The sequence below is a fragment of the Dipodomys spectabilis genome, unplaced genomic scaffold, assembly GCF_019054845.1.
Source record: "Dipodomys spectabilis isolate Male_0828 unplaced genomic scaffold, ASM1905484v1 ptg000273l, whole genome shotgun sequence".
NCBI lineage: Eukaryota > Metazoa > Chordata > Mammalia > Rodentia > Heteromyidae > Dipodomys > Dipodomys spectabilis.
The window spans coordinates 10,036,077-10,054,088 of NW_024870950.1; the positions used below are offsets into that span (position 1 = coordinate 10,036,077).

General features: G+C 38.2%; 1 protein-coding gene across 1 annotated transcript in view; it reads left to right on the forward strand.

The window, feature by feature from the left end:
- Positions 1-249: 249 nt before the first annotated feature.
- Nae1 (NEDD8 activating enzyme E1 subunit 1) overlaps positions 250-18,012 on the forward strand; it is a 29,260-nt gene continuing 11,497 nt past the window's right edge. The window contains exons 1-11 of the mRNA XM_042700758.1: positions 250-342; positions 5,445-5,548; positions 5,673-5,733; positions 7,925-7,955; positions 10,029-10,100; positions 10,318-10,397; positions 11,337-11,446; positions 13,336-13,445; positions 15,521-15,583; positions 15,952-16,015; positions 16,324-16,415. Of these exons, the coding sequence (XP_042556692.1) occupies positions 290-342; positions 5,445-5,548; positions 5,673-5,733; positions 7,925-7,955; positions 10,029-10,100; positions 10,318-10,397; positions 11,337-11,446; positions 13,336-13,445; positions 15,521-15,583; positions 15,952-16,015; positions 16,324-16,415 (840 nt within the window). The 5' untranslated portion in view covers positions 250-289. The remainder of the gene's footprint in view (positions 343-5,444; positions 5,549-5,672; positions 5,734-7,924; positions 7,956-10,028; positions 10,101-10,317; positions 10,398-11,336; positions 11,447-13,335; positions 13,446-15,520; positions 15,584-15,951; positions 16,016-16,323; positions 16,416-18,012) is intronic.

Below are 18,012 nucleotides of genomic sequence, written 5' to 3' on the forward strand. Positions count from 1 at the left end.
AATCCAAATCTGTCTGATTCTAAAGTCCGAAGTTCCTGACACCAGTTGCACGGACAGAGCGTATGTAGGGACGTCGGGGAAATACAGGCAAATGAGGACCACGAATTTCAGCCGGGTTTCCAGCTGCCAGCGGTGCCCACCGGGCATCTGGATGACGCGTGCGCAGAGCGGCGGCGGCGCCCCCTGCAGGCGATCGCAGGAAGGTAAGGGGCGTTCAGTGCGCCTGCGCGCTCGTGGATCCTGTGGCGGCGCTACGCGGAGGCTGGGTGTTCGCGCGGCGGGCGCGGCCATGGCGCAGCCCGGCAAGCTGCTGAAGGAACAGAAGTACGACCGGCAGCTGAGGTGAGCCGGGGCTCCCCAAGCCAGGCGGGTGGGACAGCAAGCCGCCCCGCGCTCGGGATGGGCCTAAGCGCGCGGGCGGCGTGGCGGGCCTCCCTCAGGCCTCTCTCCGGGCCTGGCCGGGCCGTCCCGCGCCGTACGGCACTGCGAGCTCCGGCCCCGGGCCACAGTGCTCTGCAAGGGCCGAGGATCCCCCTCCCCTTCCCACGAGGGGCGCGGTTCTCAGGGTCCCTTCCAGACCCTTCTGGCTGCATTCGGACCCTTGGTTATACAGGATGGGGTGGGGGTGGGAGATCTCGAGGACCCCATCCCGGCCACAGACAGCGGCCCCGAGGGTCCAGTATTGTTCCTAAGCCAGCGCTGTCCAATGGAACTGTAAGGCTACTCTTCTGCGAGCCACACACGTAGGTAATTACACCTGGCGTAGCAGCCACCTTCAAAAAGAAAAAGTGAAAACGAAGCTGGATGTGGGTGGTGCACGCGTCCTGAAACTCAACACTTGGGAGGCTGAGGCAGGAGGATTGCGCATTCCAGGCCAGCCCCGGGATACCTAATGAGACCCTTCCAAAAGAGGCATCCCATCCCCCAAAAATATTTGAGAAGAAATATGAAACCTGTTTTTCTAACGTAGTTTATTTAACCTAATGTTCAAAATATTAATCATATGAACGTAATCAATAGAAAAAGGTTGCTTGAATTTGGAGATTGTTGACTTTTTCATACTGTCTTAGCACAGTTTTTGTGCAGTGAATACAGGCACACTAAGCTTTTGCTTTACCACTTGAGCCACACTTTTTTGCTGGTTGTTTTAGAGATCAGCTTTTCTGCCTATTTTGGCTTTGGAATCTTTTATCCTCTGGATCTCAGCTTCCTTTGAGTAGCTAGGATTACAGGGCTGAGTCTCTTGTACCTGGCTAGCAACTCTTAATTAAGGCTAGCCTCAGTTCTAGTGCTCAGTTGCCACTTACAGTTAGTGGCTGCCTTAATAGAGTAGATCTAAACCACCAGATCAATCCTCTGTTACTCCTCCCTTTTGTTCCCCATTCCTTTGAACATCTTTTATGTGCTGGGTCAGCTGGCTGCCAAGCCAAGAGAAGTTACATGTCCTTAAGGACTGATCTTCCATTTGCCCCTTTAGTCTAGTGCTAATCTAGGCTATGTTGGGTACTTAGTTCTGAGAATACCTGGATGGCAGACATTCCTGTGCATTACAGGTGGGGAAACAGTCTTGGAGAAGTTAAGTAATTTACCCAAAGCTCCACATTTCATTTCGTTTTGTTTTTTTTGTTTGGCAATTACTGGAGTTTGAACTCAGGGCCTTACCCTTGCTAGGCAAGCACTTTGTCAATTGAGGCATGCATGTTCCCAGACCTTTTTGCTTTAATTTATTTTTCAGATAGAGTCTGGCTTCGGTCTAGGGTAGGCCTCAAACCTTGATTTTCCTACCTTGGCCTCTCCAGTACCTGGAATTGTAGGTGTGTACCACCATGCCACATGTTTTAAACTCAGATCCTCTGACTTTTTGAGGGCTGATACTCATTTACATTGCTGTTTTCAAGCTTCTGGGCAAAGAAATCAAGTGACATCCTTTGTCAAATAATGTATAAGTTCCTGGAGTTTATTTAAAACTGCCAAACAGAGAAGACATTTTTACTAAGCAACAGAAAAATTGCTTAGGAGCCGGGCGCCGGTGGCTCACTCCTGTAATCCTAGCTACTCGGGAGGCTGAGATCTGAGGATCACGGTTCAAAGCCAGCCGGGGCAACGAAAGTCCGTGAGACTCTCTCCAATAAGCCACTAGAAAACAGGAAGTGGCACTGTGGCTTAAGTGGTAGAGCGTTCTCCTTGAGCTGAAGAGCGCAGGGACAGCGCCCAAGCCCAGAGTTCAAGCCCCACAACCGACAAAAAAAGAAAAGAAAAGTTGCTTAGGGTACTAACTTAACCTTTCACAAAGAGAACTGGTAGCTTGAAAGTGTCAGAGGAGTCCCTCCCCCACAGTATAACCCCTGCTTTCACTATATTTGATGTCAGTATAACTTGTGGAGGAGATGGGGAAAAACCAGTTGTTTAAGGATACAGGTGGACCTGTTGCAACAATGAGAAGTACAAGTTGTCATGTCCAAAACGAGCTTTACAACGTTGGTGGGGGGGGGGGGGGAGGAGAAGGATTGGGATTAGGGGGGGAGGGGGGAGGCTGGGAAGGGATGTGAAGGGTAAACAAAGGAGAAGGCTGCAATGCTTGGTAAGAAATGTACGCATTATCCTTCCCATGTAACTGTAACTCCTCTGTACAGTATGTTCACAAATAAAATTAAATTAAATTAAAAAAAAAAAAAAGAAAGTGTCAGAGGAAATCAAGCCAAGTTGTGTGGCCAGGTAGCAGTCATTAAAGCCTTGGCTATTAGGCCAACAAAAGAGTAGAGAGTATTGCTTTCTTGCTTGACTCCTATCTTGAAATACATTATCTAGAGATGTACCAGTATTCTTAGGCTCATTCTCCAAGTACACAAACTTTTATCAGCTAAATATAACTCTGCCCTACTTTAATGGGAAAAAGATGTTTCCAGTCCATCTGGTTCTTCTAGACTATGCCTCTACTCATTTGACAGCTGGTTAGTGATCTATCTTGGGCAAGGCCTTGTGCCAGACACTGAGATTCTGAACATGGTAGTAAGGTAGCATGGTCTGGGCCTTTATGCAGCTTTAAGTAAAAGATAGATGTTCAAAAGAAGACAAATGAAGTAGTTGGTTGTGATGTGCCTTATACCAAATCTGCTTTAAATTGGATTGAGAAGGCACATCAAAGTCTTTCCAAGTCTAGAACTTATCTGGCTATAGCACTTTCTAATATAATTCCTATACTGACAAGAAAAAATTAATCAGTAGGGTTTTTTTTGTTTGTTTTGGTGAAGGTAAGCAGGTTGCCCCAGAAATGGTGTGTGATTGTGTAGCTTGTATGGTTAATGATATGCTGATGTGAATCAGGATATAACATACATTTGTAATTCTCATTCCATCTCTATTTTTGTTAAAGTATACTACATCTGTTAATCAGGATATTAGGATGTTCATTAGGTATATTTTCAAGCACTTCTGTAGAAGTCCGTATAGAACTTTTCAGTGTCCTTGGTATAGCTTTTGCTTATTCTTGCAGATCGACAGTGATAACTTCTATCTAAAGCTCTTAAATGCACTGACTATATATACTTTCAAAGAAATGAAACCACTTAGACATATTTTATTTATTCTATTTTATTTGCTTTCATTTAATTTTTCTATTTTTAAAAAATTCTTTTATAGGGCTGGGAAGGTGGCTCCGTGGTAGAGTGCTTGCCTTGCATGCATGAGGCCCTGGGTTCTATTCTTCAGCACCACATAAGCAAAAAAAGCCAGAAATAGCACTGTGGCTCAAGTGTCTGTAGAGTGCTAGCCTTGAGCTGAAGAGCTGAAGGACAGTGTCTAGGCCCAGAGTTCAAGCCCCACAACCGACAAAAAAAAGAAAAATTCTTTTATATGTTAGGAAATGAAAAGACTTGGAAAAAAAATCATGTTAAGTGAAGTAAGCCAGTCCCAAAGAAATTTAGGTCTTATGGTTTCCCTTATTTGCAATAATTAGTATAACTATAGGATAATCTTATCAGATGATCTGAAAAGCTCAAAAGCTATGTACATATGACCATGTAAGGTGATGCTAAGTGAAATGAACCCCAAGATATAGACAAAAGAGGTCTGTCTTTGTTGTTGTTGTTTTAAATGTACTATGTGATTTTTTTTTTGTTTCCTTTGTATGTTTTTTGCCCTGTGGTATATCCCATGTTGTTACTATACTTGATTTTGGTACCCTGCATCTTGTATATACATTTGTCTAATCTGGGGAGGGGAAGGGGAATAAAAAAATGGTGAAACAAGGACACAGGATGTCCCATTGCAGTGATACCCACAAGACAGTATTTTGGAAAGGAACATTACAACTTTGGGGCAGGAGGTTGGGGGGGGGGGGGGAGTAATGGAAGTGGGGGAGGGAAGGGATAGTAGGACAAAACAGCAAAGGGGGTAACAATGATCGACAAGTAATGTACTCATTGCCTTACTCATGTAACTGTAACCGCTCTGTACAGCATCTATATAATAAAATTAAATTAAAATAATTTGAAAAAAATCTTTTATATGTGCCAGTTTGAACTGAGGTCCTTTCTTTCTTGCTTGTTTTTTCTGCTCAAGGCTGATGTTCTGTCACTTGAGCCAAACCTCACTTCTGGAGTTTTGCATATTAATTGGAGACAAGAGTCTCAAGGATTCTGGCCTGGGTTTGTTTTGAACCTCAGTCCTAGATCTCAGCCTCCTGACTAGCTAGGTTAACAGGCATAAGCCACCAGCACTCAACTCTTTATTTATTTATTTATTTTTAAGAAATGAGGGTCTTAGTATGTTTCCCAGGCTGGTTCTGAACTTGGCTCAAGGGATCTTGTGTAAGCTTTCTGAATATCTAGGACTCTAGACATATGCTACCTCCATTCCTGGCTAAAAAAGTATTGATGAGTATGTTTATGGACCTGGCTTTTTTAATATTGGTGAGTATGTCTATGCACGTTGTATTCTGAAGTTAAGAATAATGGACAGGGGCTGGGAATGTGGCTTAGTGATAGTGTTTGCATAGTGTGCATGAAGCCCTGGGTTCGATTCCTCAGTACCACATAAACAGAAAAAAAAGACCGAAGTGGTGCTGTGGCGCAAGTAAGTGGTAGAGCACTATCTTTGAACACAGAAAGGCTCAGGGGCAGAGCCTAGGCCCTGAGTTCAAGCCCAAGGGCCAGCAAAAAAAAAAGTAATGGACAGGAAACTGGGAGACCAAGTTTCTAGCTCTGACTTGATTCTGTCAAAACTATGCAAAGTATAATTTGTTTCAGTCTTTGGTTATTCCTCCATATGATTACCACAATAATATCAGGTTCTGTCTTACATGTTTTCTAAAGTTATTCTGTGAGTTATTCTATGCAAGAATAATTTAAAGATCAAAGAGAATACCTTAAAGATCAAAGATGATCATTCAAGAAGGTTAAATTTTTGTAAGGATTTGAAAATGTTCAATTTGTCTTGTCTTACAGGTTGTGGGGTGACCATGGTCAAGCGGCTTTGGAATCTGCTCATGTTTGCTTAATAAATGCAACAGCTACAGGAACTGAAATTCTTAAAAACTTGGTTCTACCAGGTAATATAGTTTGGTGGTTGCATTCTAGTTTGACTTCTTTAAGCTTCTGATCTATATGTCTATATCTATATGTGTCTTTCTGTCTGTCTCTATATAGTCTTGACTTACTGTTTTTGTCTCCCAGGTATTGGATCATTTACAATTATTGATAGGAATCAGGTCAGCGGAGAAGATGCTGGAAACAAGTACGTTCTGTTTTCAAATATGTATATGTTAAAGAAGGCAGTACACTGTCACAAAAGAATGAGGCCTGGAAAAAAAAAAAAAAGAATGAGGCCCGAATTTTAACTTAGCTCTTTAATCAGGATGACTTGAATCAATGGTGGAAATTATCTGTTTAGGATAATGAAGAAGAGGAAGTGTGTTAATAACAGGTAAAATGCTAGCACGTGTCTACAGAAGGTACTCATCACACTCTATTGTTACTTGTATAAAGGAATACTCATTTCTTATTTGTAAAATCTGAGTACTTTCTAGTCCATTGTACTGATTCTTAGCTGTTATAATAACAATAAATGTAGTGGGGGATTATAAGAAAAATACAAATATTATCTTTGGTTGGTAGTATATTCTAAGCTTATTCCAAGTATATATACCTCTCACTATATTATACTATGCTTATAGAAATGCTATTTTATAAATTCTTTACAAATTGTCCTATTTAGATTTTTCTGAGCATCTGCAGTTAGATTTTAGATTTACCTTTTAAATAATTTGGAGTCTGGTGTTTCATTGTCTTTGTCAATAAAAACAACAAGTAAATACAAGGAAAACCAGAATTTAATTCATCTGTAGCTTTGATGCTTTTTTTCTATGATTAGTACAAATTACTGTTGTTCAAAGTGCAGTTTTTCATTAGTATCTCTTTTTTTTTAAATTTTTTATTATGAAAATACCATACAGAGGAGTTACAATTACATGGACAAGATAATGAGTACATTTCTTACCAAGCATTGTTGCTTCCTCCTTTGTTTCCCCTTCCTATCTCTTCACATATCCCGCCCCTCCCATATCCCCCACCCCCACCCCACCCCTACCTGGCCAAAGTTGTGAAGTTCGTTTTTTGACATAATGACTTGTACATCTCATTGTTGCAATGGGTCCACCTGTATCCCTATTAAAACGATTTGTTTTTTCCCTTCCCCTCTGCAAATTATACCAACATCAAATACAGTGAAAGCAGGGTTTATATTGTGGGGGAGGGACATACAAAGCAACAAAGAAATCATCTTATAAATATGTTAGAAACAATCGTATGAAGGTAAAAAACATTTGAATACTTATCTTAGGGTTAATTTCACGTAACATCAACATATCTGACCTTTTCGGCTTGTCTCAGACATATACTAGTTATTACAAATAAGGGAAACCATGGGGCATATGTTTCTTTGGGCCTGGCTTACTTCACTTAGTATAATTTCTTAACAAATGGGGCAATGTCATTCTTTCTGATGGAGGCATAGAATTCCATTGTGTATATATACCACGTTTTCTTGATCCATTCATCTACTGAGGGGCATCTGGGTTGGTTCCATATCTTAGCTATGGTAAATAATGCTGCAATAAATGTAGTTGTGCTGGTAGTTTTCGTATGGTCTTGTTTGTGATCATTTGGGTTAAATGCCCAAAAGTGGGATTGCTGGGTCATAGGGAAACTCTATGTGGAGTCTTTTGAGGAGCCTCCATACCACCTTCCAAAGTGGTTGAACAAGTTTAATACAAACAGACACACACGGACACCCAAACAACTCCTGTTGTTTTCTTCTTCTTATAGAGCGAGGTGCTTGTGCCACAAAATAGCACCTGACTCTGGTCAGCAGCCTTGTATCTGTGCCTTGGGACATGACTGGAGTATGTGTGGGAGGACCTTGAATAATTTTTTTTTTTTTTTTAGTTTCTTACAAAAGGCACTGTTTCACTACAGCATTTCCCAATGGTGGTCTGCAGAATGCTGGTTCTAGGCAATTTTAATAGCTGTTTAATGGGCCAATAGGTTCTATGGTCAAATGAATTTGGGAAATGGGTCAAATGTAGTTAAAATATCTTTACTATAAAACTTTAGTATTGTGTATATAATGTATATTATGTATTATTATATAATTTTCCAAAAAGAAACTATGTCATAAGGTGTTTGCACAGGTTTGATTTTTTTTTTTTAAGCTTGGAACCCTTTCTCTTAGAGCATCTTAGCATGTAATGAAATTTGCATTCTGTGGTGCTTATCTTGGGAAGCATTGATTTACTAGCGAAGGCACATATAATCTATTAAAGTAGAGTTTGTTTAATACTATGAACACTGTATCATGTTATAACAAACAATTTTTCCTTTCTACCACATAAACTTTCCTTTTTTTTTTTACATTCCTTCCATTTTAGTTTTTTCCTTCAAAGAAGCAGTATTGGCAAGGTAAACAATCAGTTTGTTTAAGAATATGTTTGTGCGTACGCATCTAATAATGCCACTGTATCTTGATTACCCAAAAAGATTTGAATTTAAAAGAGATTATTCTTTGAAAAAGAAAGTTTCCTCATTGTTCTTTTTTTGTTACTGTTATTTTATTACTGTTATTTTATTAAGTCCATGTATTAAATAAAACATAACAGGAAAATCAACAAATTTATAAAATAGAATTTGAGGTGTTTGGATGAAAAAGAAAAACCTCCACAAGAACGATGCCTTCATGTCTACAGATTACTCATGTTGTTGATCTTGAACTTTAAATATCAAGTAAAGGTTTCTACCTTGAAACAAAAGTTGGAATGCTGTAAGGTTAAGCTGCAGTTAATATAGTGATGGGCCAGAAAAATTATAGATTTTCTAAATCTTATTCTAATGCTGATATGCAAAATGCAAGCTTTTAGCAGATAGCAAGAAGGAAACGAGTGAATTAATGCAACTTATCTCCAAGACCTCTAAAAAGTGAAAAAATAAATACTGTGTTTTATAGTGTTCCCTCAAAGCATTGTTATAAGCATGCAAGGGTGATGTGAGCGGTTAAACATTCTTTTTTTTTTTTTTTTTTTTGGTTGGTCATGGGGCTTGAACTCTGGGCTTGGGCGCTGTCCCTTTGCTCTTCAGCTCAAGGTGAGCACTCTACTGCTTGAGCCACAGTGCCACTTTCTCATTGTTCTTTTTTCTTCTTTTTCAGGGCTTCATGCTTGCTAGACAGATGCTTGAGCCACCTTTTCAGCTCAAATTAGCTTATTTTTCCAATAAAATAAATCTTCATACAATTGGTAGTTTAAGAATTTAGGCTGGTACTGGTGGCTTATGCCTATAATCCTAGCTACTCAGGTTGAGATCTGAGGATTGTAGTTCTAAGTCATCCCAGACAGGAAAGTTCGTTTATATTTTATATTGTTATCTCCAATTAAGCACCAAAAAAGCCAGAAGTGGAGCTGTGACTCAGGTGGTAGAATGCTAATCTTAACTGAGCAAAAATGCTCAGGGATAGCACTGAGGCCCTAAGTTGAAGCCCCAGGAGTAGCACCAAAACATAAACAAACAAAATAAAAAGAATTTAGAACTGTCTATGATTTCACACTATCTTATACTAGTCTTGAGAAACATTATGTTAAGAGGATGGAATATTCTGGTTAACATGTTTAATTGAACTTAATCCAGAAAATTCTTTATTTATATTTTTCAGATAAAGTACTTGGGGCTTGGGATGTAGATCAGCAGTAGAGTTTACATAATGTGTATAAGGCTCTGGGTTCAATCCCTAGCACAGAAAGAAAGAAAAAACAAACATGGTGTCATGGCTCATGCCTATAAATTAACACCCTAGAGACTGAGGCTGGGAGATCGCAAGTTCCATGACAGTCTTGACAACACAGAGAGACCTTATCTGATAAAGAAGAAGGTTGTAACAAAACCATGTTAGTGAACTTACTAAAATATTATGAATGGAAGTGACAATTGCTTTTAATGATTGACGGTTTTTATACAAGATTATAGGTGGTTAGAGTGGGTCTGAATTTGGTTCAGGATATCCCTGTCTATTTCCCAGGATTTTTTATACATTTGCCTAAAGAAAAATTAGAGCAAATAGTGTGGTTATTACAGAACTCTGGTAATGATGGTTTTGCTCTCTTTAAAGTAACATTGTGAGGGCTAGGAATGTGGTTTAGTAGTAGAGTGTTTGCCTAGCATGCATGAAGCTCTGGGTTCAATTCCTCAGTACCACAGATACAGAAGAAGGCAGAAGTGGTGCTGTGGCTCAAGTGGTAGTGTGCTAGCCTTGAGTAAAAGAAGCTCAGGGACAGTGCCCAGGCCTTGAGGTCAAGCCCCAGGACTGGCAAAAACATAAAGTAACATTGTGATTGAGCCTCAGTTTAAAAACTGTGGGGGTATAGAGTTGTCTTACCTATGCATGAAGTTTGGATAGTTTCATAGTGAGTTTTTCTGATCTGCAAATTTTTGGATTAGATAGTAGCCATATTTTCTAATCAAGTCAAATGCTTTGTTTTTCAAAAGAACCGAGCTCAAGCTGCAATGGAATTCTTACAAGAACTAAATAATGATGTCTCTGGAAGTTTTGTGGAAGAGGTATAATACATATATACATTACTATTCTATGATGAAATAAAATTTTGTAATAATTCAAAGGCCTAGAAACTTAGAATTTTGGATCTTTGTATCATTTTTACTTAGTTGGAATTGAATTTGTTGCCTTTTTAAAAATTCTAAAATAGCTTAACTGTTTCTGCCATGTTTAATATGATTGTGAACTTGTGGATTTTTTTCCCCCTCTTGTCCAATATAGAGTCCAGAAAACCTTCTAGACAATGATCCTTCATTTTTCTGTAGGTTTACTGTTGTGGTTGCAACTCAGCTTCCTGAAAGGTAAATTTTGTTGTTCACATATTTAAATTTTTTTTCATCTTACTTGATTTGCATGCTTTTAGTCTCACTATAAAGATAGGTTTAAATTTTTTTTAAGATTCCTTAGAAAATTTTAGTGGGAAGCTCTTGTATTAGTACTGAAAAGATGAGGAAGAAAAAAATACTGGTACTTGAATTTTTTGTGGATAGATTTATAGCAATTAAGGTAAACATTGGTTAATCAATCTGATTTAAATACTCTATATGCATGTGTGAAATACCATAGTGGAACACCTTTGAACAATTAACATACACTTAAAAAATGAGCAACAGGAATATAAAACAGGTCCTATCCAGGATGTGGATACTAGTAGGAGGGGGAAGGGTGAACAGAGAGGGTGAAGGAGAGTGAATATGGTCTTGTTGAGATTGGCCTAGGAGGGAAGAAGGGGGATGGGGAGAGTGACTGGGGGGGGGCTGAGTCTGACCAAAGTACATTGTATGCATATATGGACATGTCAGAATGAAACAAACCCCCATGCACAAATGAATGGTGCTAATAAAATAGGGGGAAAACCTAGTTAGGATTGACTATAGGAGTTACCTGGAAGTGTACACATGTGTTTTGTAAATATTTTTCTCTTGTGGAAATGATTTTTTAATGTTTTTTAAAAATGATTTTTAAAAAATCAAAAATTTTAAACAACATTCTTCCTAATACAATAGGACTAGGGTTCGGTATCCTTTTTTATCCCCAAAAGGTAATGTCTTTTTTAAGACTGCCTTGTGAAATTGTTCGCTTTTCACTTTATCCTTGACCTGTTTATATAAGTACAGTGGGTATATCTTTGCATTTATTAGTAAGAATGTTGCTCTGTTTTAAGGCATATTTTCATGTTTGGCATGTTTTGTTTGGCCTGTATGCATTTGCTTATGTTCTTATTTTACTTTCTTTTATAGTACATTACTACATTTAGCAGATGTCCTCTGGAATTCCCAAATCCCTCTTTTGGTCTGTAGGACATATGGACTGGTTGGTTATATGAGGATCATTATAAAAGAACATCCAGGTAGAATTGTTGCACATTTGGGACTTTCTATTCATTGCTTTAGCTGTAATTTTAGGAAGTCAGTTTTGGATTATAAAGTAAATATGTAGCTACATATATTTATTACAGACTCAAAGTAGCAATAGACTCAAAATAGTTTAGTCTATTGTTTTCTTACATAGCATTATAGAAAAATATAAGGCAGAAATATAACAGATATGTCATCATCCTTTTTTTTTCCTTCTCTATCTTGTTAGACCCAGCAATCATGCAAATACTTAGATTCTTTTCTTTTCTAGCCAACATAAGTCCTGTGTAGTTACTACAAGAGGGTAATGTGGGTCACCCTGATACATACCAATATTTCCATCTCCATTCCTTTATCTTTCTCATACAGATCCTTGTACTCCTTAGTTCATATGTAGTTTGACTCAGCAAGCAAGCCATTTACCCAGCTGCTATTCTAAAGGAAATAGTGTCATTCATAGGCAGACCTGCATCAGCTCAGGAGTAATAAAGGGATAACTTTTTACCTGTAAAATCTTACTGGTAGAATTTCATAAGTACTATGGTCTTTATTTACTTAAGGAAGTGTTTTCCTTCTGTGCCAGCTCGGAGCCAGGTGCTCTGTTAGTGTAGGGTGGTCATTAACATTAACAAATCACCAAGGAATGATGTCTGTATTGGCAGCTAGGTTGGGTTAAGTTTCTGGTAGGTAGTGATGGGCTATTTAAGAGGTTTATGTGGGAGAATGACAGAATGAATTTTTATTTTAGATGGATTATTCTGAAGTTGAGTGGAGAATAAATGGACTTGAAGGGGCAAAGATTGGAGGTAGGGTTAATGTTAGTAGATTTCCAGTGGTCTAGGTAAAGGAAAAAGAGTAAGAGCCCCCTCCTTAGGGAAGATTTTATAGGTATAGGGAATATGGGAAGAGGAGGCAGATAATAGTGAGGGTAAATATTGCTAGCTGTGTTTATATTATTTCATTAACTCTTTATAAAGCCTGCATCAGGTAGATATATATCTGCCTTTCACAGGTGGTACTGAGGCACAGAGAGGGTCATGTAGCTAGAAAGTGACAAAATTGTACCTTGTTCTAAATGTTCACTGGGACCATGTATTGTTTTATAATGTACATGGAGAGTGGTTAGGTCAGGAAGTGGGGGGAAAATTGATGTTGGGGGCAAAGGAAGCATACTGGATGGCCCTTGGGTTTCTAAGGAAAAAAAATCTAGGTACACAGTGATGCTTTCTACTCTTGATGATCACAAGAGGAAGGTAGGTTATCAGTTGTCATGTGCAGATGTATTTTGTCAGTTTTGAGCTTCTCAATTATGAAAACAAATTGTCTTCTTTTTTTTTTTTTTTTTTGGTCCAGTCGTGGGCCTGGACGCTGTCCCTCAGCTCTTCAGCTCAAAGCTAGCGCTCTACCACTTGAGCCACAGCGCCACTTCCGGCTTTTTTCTTTTTGCTTATGTGATGCTGAGGAATCGAACCCAGGGCATCAAGCATGCAAGGCAAGCGCTCTACCACTGAGCCACCTTCCCAGCCCCAACAAATTGTCTTCTAAGTGGATCTTGATTTTATTTTTATTAAACTTAAATGAGCCAAATGTAGTGATGTACACTTGTAATCGTAGCACTTAGAAGGTTGTTCCAGGATTTAGAATTCAAGGTCATCTTGAGCTATATAGCTAGACTCTGTTTCATAAAGCAAACAAGCAAAATCCCTTTGGTCCATTTAAGATTCATCTATATATAAATTTTATACTTTAACATAATGGAAAAAATCTGAAGGCACTTGTGGCTATTTAAGTATTATAGATTTCCTGAGTTCCTAAAATGCAGTGTATTGCTTCAGTATTATTAAAGAATTAAGTTTATCTTTTGGGGTGACTTATTTTACAGTGATAGAATCTCATCCAGATAATGCATTAGAAGATCTACGACTGGATAAGCCATTTCCTGAGCTGAAAGAACATTTTCAGTCTTATGATTTGGAACATATGGAAAAAAAGGTTGGTATGTGTGACCTTTTCTAGAGAGATTTTTCAATATTTCGTTATTTCCTTTTTGAGATGTCTAACTGTGTAGCCCAGGATGGCCTCAGATTCAGAATATAACCCAAACAGACTGGCCTTGGACTCCTGATCCTACTGCTTCAGTTTCCCAAGCGCTGAGATTCAGACATGTGCCACCTCATCTGATACAAATGTGTGTTTTTAACCCAAGGTTTTTTTTTTAATTGTACCAATGTGAGAAAATAACTGTAAATCCCCATATTCCTGTCAGTCATCCAGATCACATGATAACATTTTACCTTTTTTTTTTTTTTTTGGTGGTGATGGTACTGGGCTTTGAACTAAGGGCTTCCTATCTACTAGGCAGAAACTCTATCTCCGGAGAGTATAAGCAATACTCCCAGCCCCTTATCTGTTTTCAAGAAATTAAATTTCAGGTCTGGGAAGGTGGCTCAGTGGTAGAGCGCTTGCCTTGCATGCCTGAGGCCCTGGGTTCGATTCTTCAGCACCACTTAAGCAAAAGGAAAAAAGCCAGAAGTGGTGCTGTGGCTCAAGTGGTAGAGCGCTAGCCTTGAGCTGAAGAACTGAGGGACAGTGCCCAAGCTCAGAGTTCAGGCCCCACGACCAGACCCCCCCCCCCCCCAAAAAAAAAAGAAATTAAATTTCCCACAAACTTAAGGACTTTTTAATTGAACAAAAGTACATAAACTAAACTTCTTTGTGTATTCAATAGCCAGGTGAAGAAATTGAGCATTAATGTATTCCAGAAGCCTTTTTCATGGCCCTGTTTCTAAACAGGCAAATGTACCTTTTAAAGTACATTTGAATAGTTTGAATTTGACCTGTATATGATGACATGTGCCTATAATCCTAGCACTGAAGAGCTGGAGGAGGATCTGGAGTTTCAGGCCAGCCTAGTCTATAAAGTGAGATTTTGTCTGAATTCCCATTCTCTTTCAATAAAAACAAACAAAAACCCATACACACATACACACACACACACACACAAATTGAATTTGTGGTGGATGTTTGTAAAAAATTGATCCTCTAGAAACTTACTTTTAGTGTTTGAAAACTACCAAAGCAGCTGAGTGTATGATAGTGTATTCCTTAAACCTTAGCACTTAGGAGGCTGAGGCAGTATGACTCAGAATTCAAGGTTTGCCTAGATTACATAGCAAATTCAAGGCTAAACTTGGTTATGTAGTGGGACATGGACTCAGAAACAAAAAGAAGAATGAAAATTACTAAGGCAACTGTAAATTTCATTATACATCTAATGTTTATACCAGACTATATAAAGAACATATATTTTGTTTGTACTTTGATATTAATTAAAAAGTAGGTGTTCACCAGGTGCTGGTAGCTCAACCTATAATCCTAACTACTCAGAAAGCTGAGATTTGAGGATCATGGTTCAAAGCTAGTCTGGGCAGAAAAGTCCCTGTGATACTCTTATCTCCAATTAACCACTCTAAAACAGAAAATGGAACTGTGGGTCAAAGTGGTAGAGCTCTAGCCTTGAGCAGAAAAGCTCAAGGATAGCACCCAGGCCTTGCGTTAAAGCCCATGACTGACAAAAAAAAAAAAAAAAGGTCGGTGTTCATTTGGTCTATTAAATAACAGAAGATTGTCTTTTCTTAGTGTACAGTTGGTATCTGGAATTGAGATTTGAGCTGTATTTTGGATAGTGTTTCTGAGACTGTTTTCTGGCTGAGAAAATGCAAAGTAGTACATATCTGAAACATCAAGATTAAATTGTCTACTAAGAGAGGAGGGAAGCTGAGAGGGGAAAAACCCAGAAAAAATGAGGAGGGGGTGACATTATTCAAAAGGAAATGTACTCATTACCTGACTTATGTTACTGTAACTTCTCTGTATGTCATCTTAACAAAATTTAAAAAAAATATTAGATACTACTCTAAAAATACTATTAAAGTCATTTTTATCAACTTAGTTAATAAAACTTCATCAGTCCATATTTATTAGGAGATGATCATATTATTGAATGTGTTGAAAAGTGAAGAATTAATGTTAACTGATACTTTCTTTGTTTTGTCTCTCGTTTTCAGGACCATAGCCATACTCCATGGATTGTGATCATAGCTAAATATTTAGCACAGTGGTATAGTGAAGTATGTCCTTTTTTTTTTTTTTTTTTACAAAAAATTCTATGTGCACCTGTATTTTTATTATAAAGGTTTTCATGCAAGAGAATGGGAAATTATTTTCTGAAGGGGTATGTGTAGGGCAAAGAAAAGCTGTTTTTCTTTTAGTTCTGATATGTTTATTAACAAACTGAAATTTGAGTAGATTTCACCTGAAACTAGCAGTGGGAAATGAATGCAAAGAAATGGCCTGCACTTTCTGTTTTCTAAAAGCAAGCCTCTGATTTCACAGAGGCTTATGTTTTGACCATGAGATCCTATATGGGAAGTAGGAGAAGCTTTGGACTCAATTCCTTATTTTGAGTTTTTATAACTTTAATTTTTAACTACTTTAGACAAATGGACGAATTCCTAAAACATATAAAGAAAAAGAAGACTTCAGAGATTTGATTAGACAAGGTAATATGTGTTGTGATTAAGTATTGTATAAAGTTTGAGAAGCAAATTCCTTGAAGCAAATGGTTTTATTGGATTTCTCTTAGTATCTATATCATGTTATGAGCATGAGGTTTTATTTTATATTTCCTCTGAGGAGGTGAAAAAACCATACCTTGTATAGTTTTAAGAAGGATAATGATAAACTATTTTTTCTTAAAGTTCTGACTTCTGATCCTCCCTTCAGAATCTATGTTTCTATACTGTTGGGGAGGAATGAAGTAGAAAAAAGAAAAGGACTATTGCTTGTTAACTATTCCCTATCTTATTAGGAATTCTAAAGAATGAGAATGGAGCTCCAGAAGATGAAGAGAATTTTGAAGAAGCTATTAAAAATGTGAACACAGCACTAAATACAACTCAGGTATTATGATTTGCTGAGAGATTCATGTAAGAAAGATGTTTTCTGAAGTCCTCAGATATGAAAGTTATTTGTAACAAAATAGGTTAATATTTCCTAAATACAGACTTAGAAGTCAATATATAAAACAGAAAATACTTATTACTGACAAAAAAATAAAAATTACAGGCCAGTGTGGTGCATCATGCCTGTAATCCCTGCACTCAGGAAATCTTGGGATCCTGTCTCTAAATAAATAAATATTGATTAATTTTTAAAAAATTTAAATAGCGCATAACTCAGATGGTTTTTGTTCTGTTATGGTTTTGTTGTTGAAGTCTGGCAAGTGAGGATTGGAGGGGGGGGGGGGCGGGGTTTGGTGCTGGTCCAGGACCTGGACTTAGGGCCTGGGCACTGTCCCTGCACTTGAGCCACAGCTCCATTTCTAGCTTTTTGGTGGTAAATTACAGATAAGAGTCTTCTGGACTTTTGTTCCCAGGCTGGCTTCAAACTGTGATCCTCAGATCTCAGCCTGCTGAGTAGCTGGGATAACATGTGTGAGCCACAGGTACCTGGCTGCGAGTAAAGTTTTTGAGGAATTTTGAAATAATACACCTGCTATGCTGTTAGGATTTTTTTTATAAATTAAAATGCAAAAATATTGTTTTTTGTATTAGGAAAGCACTTAAACTGTTACTGCAAACTTGTTGAAGACGAGTTTGCTTATACGTGTAAGATCTGAATTTTGTGACTATAAAATTTATTTCAGTTAACAATATATTTCTAATAAGTCGGGCACCTGTAATCCTAACTACTCAGGAGGCTGAGATTGAGGATTGCGGTTCAAAGCCAGCCTGGGCAAGAAAGTCCATGAGACTCATCTCCAGAAGTGACGCTGTGGCTCAAGTGGTAGAGCTCTAGCCTTGAGCTGAAGAGCACAGGGACAGACTGTGCCCAAGCCCAGAGTTCAAGCCCCACGACACACCCAAAAAAAACGAATATGTTTCTAGTAAACTAAGTAAACAGATAAAATATGTCAGTTGATAGGAACAAAATTAGAACTAAGGGTAGAACATGATGAGGAGAGGAGGTCTGTGTGCAGAAGGTAATGTAAGGTGGGGCCAGGGAGACTCAAAGAGGTGCATTTAAGCAGAGTTGAGTTTAGAGAAGCAGGTAGATCCAGTTCATGACAACACTTCAGGCCATGGAAGAGTTCTGAGCAGGGAAGTAGAATGATCTGCTGTTTCTTTTTCTTTTTTTGTAATATAATTTGATTGCTGTTATTAAGGTGTTATACAGGGGGGTTACTGTTTCATAAGTCAGGTAATGAGTACATTTTTTTTTTTGGACAGTGGACGATGCCATCATTTGCTTTCTCTTTCTTGTCTCATAAGGAAAACAGAATACAAGGGACTAAGGGTAAAAGTAGGAAGAATAGGTTTTATATCACTGAAGACTTTCTCTTTTCCACACAATAGCTGAATCAAAGCCTTCTATTTATATGGTTTTTATTAATGTATGATGATCTTGATAGCAGTAAAAATAGCACAATTATTCAGTTTTTGTCAGAATGGTTTTCTGTGAACAGCTCCAGTTAAGAATTTCATGGAAAACTGGCTTA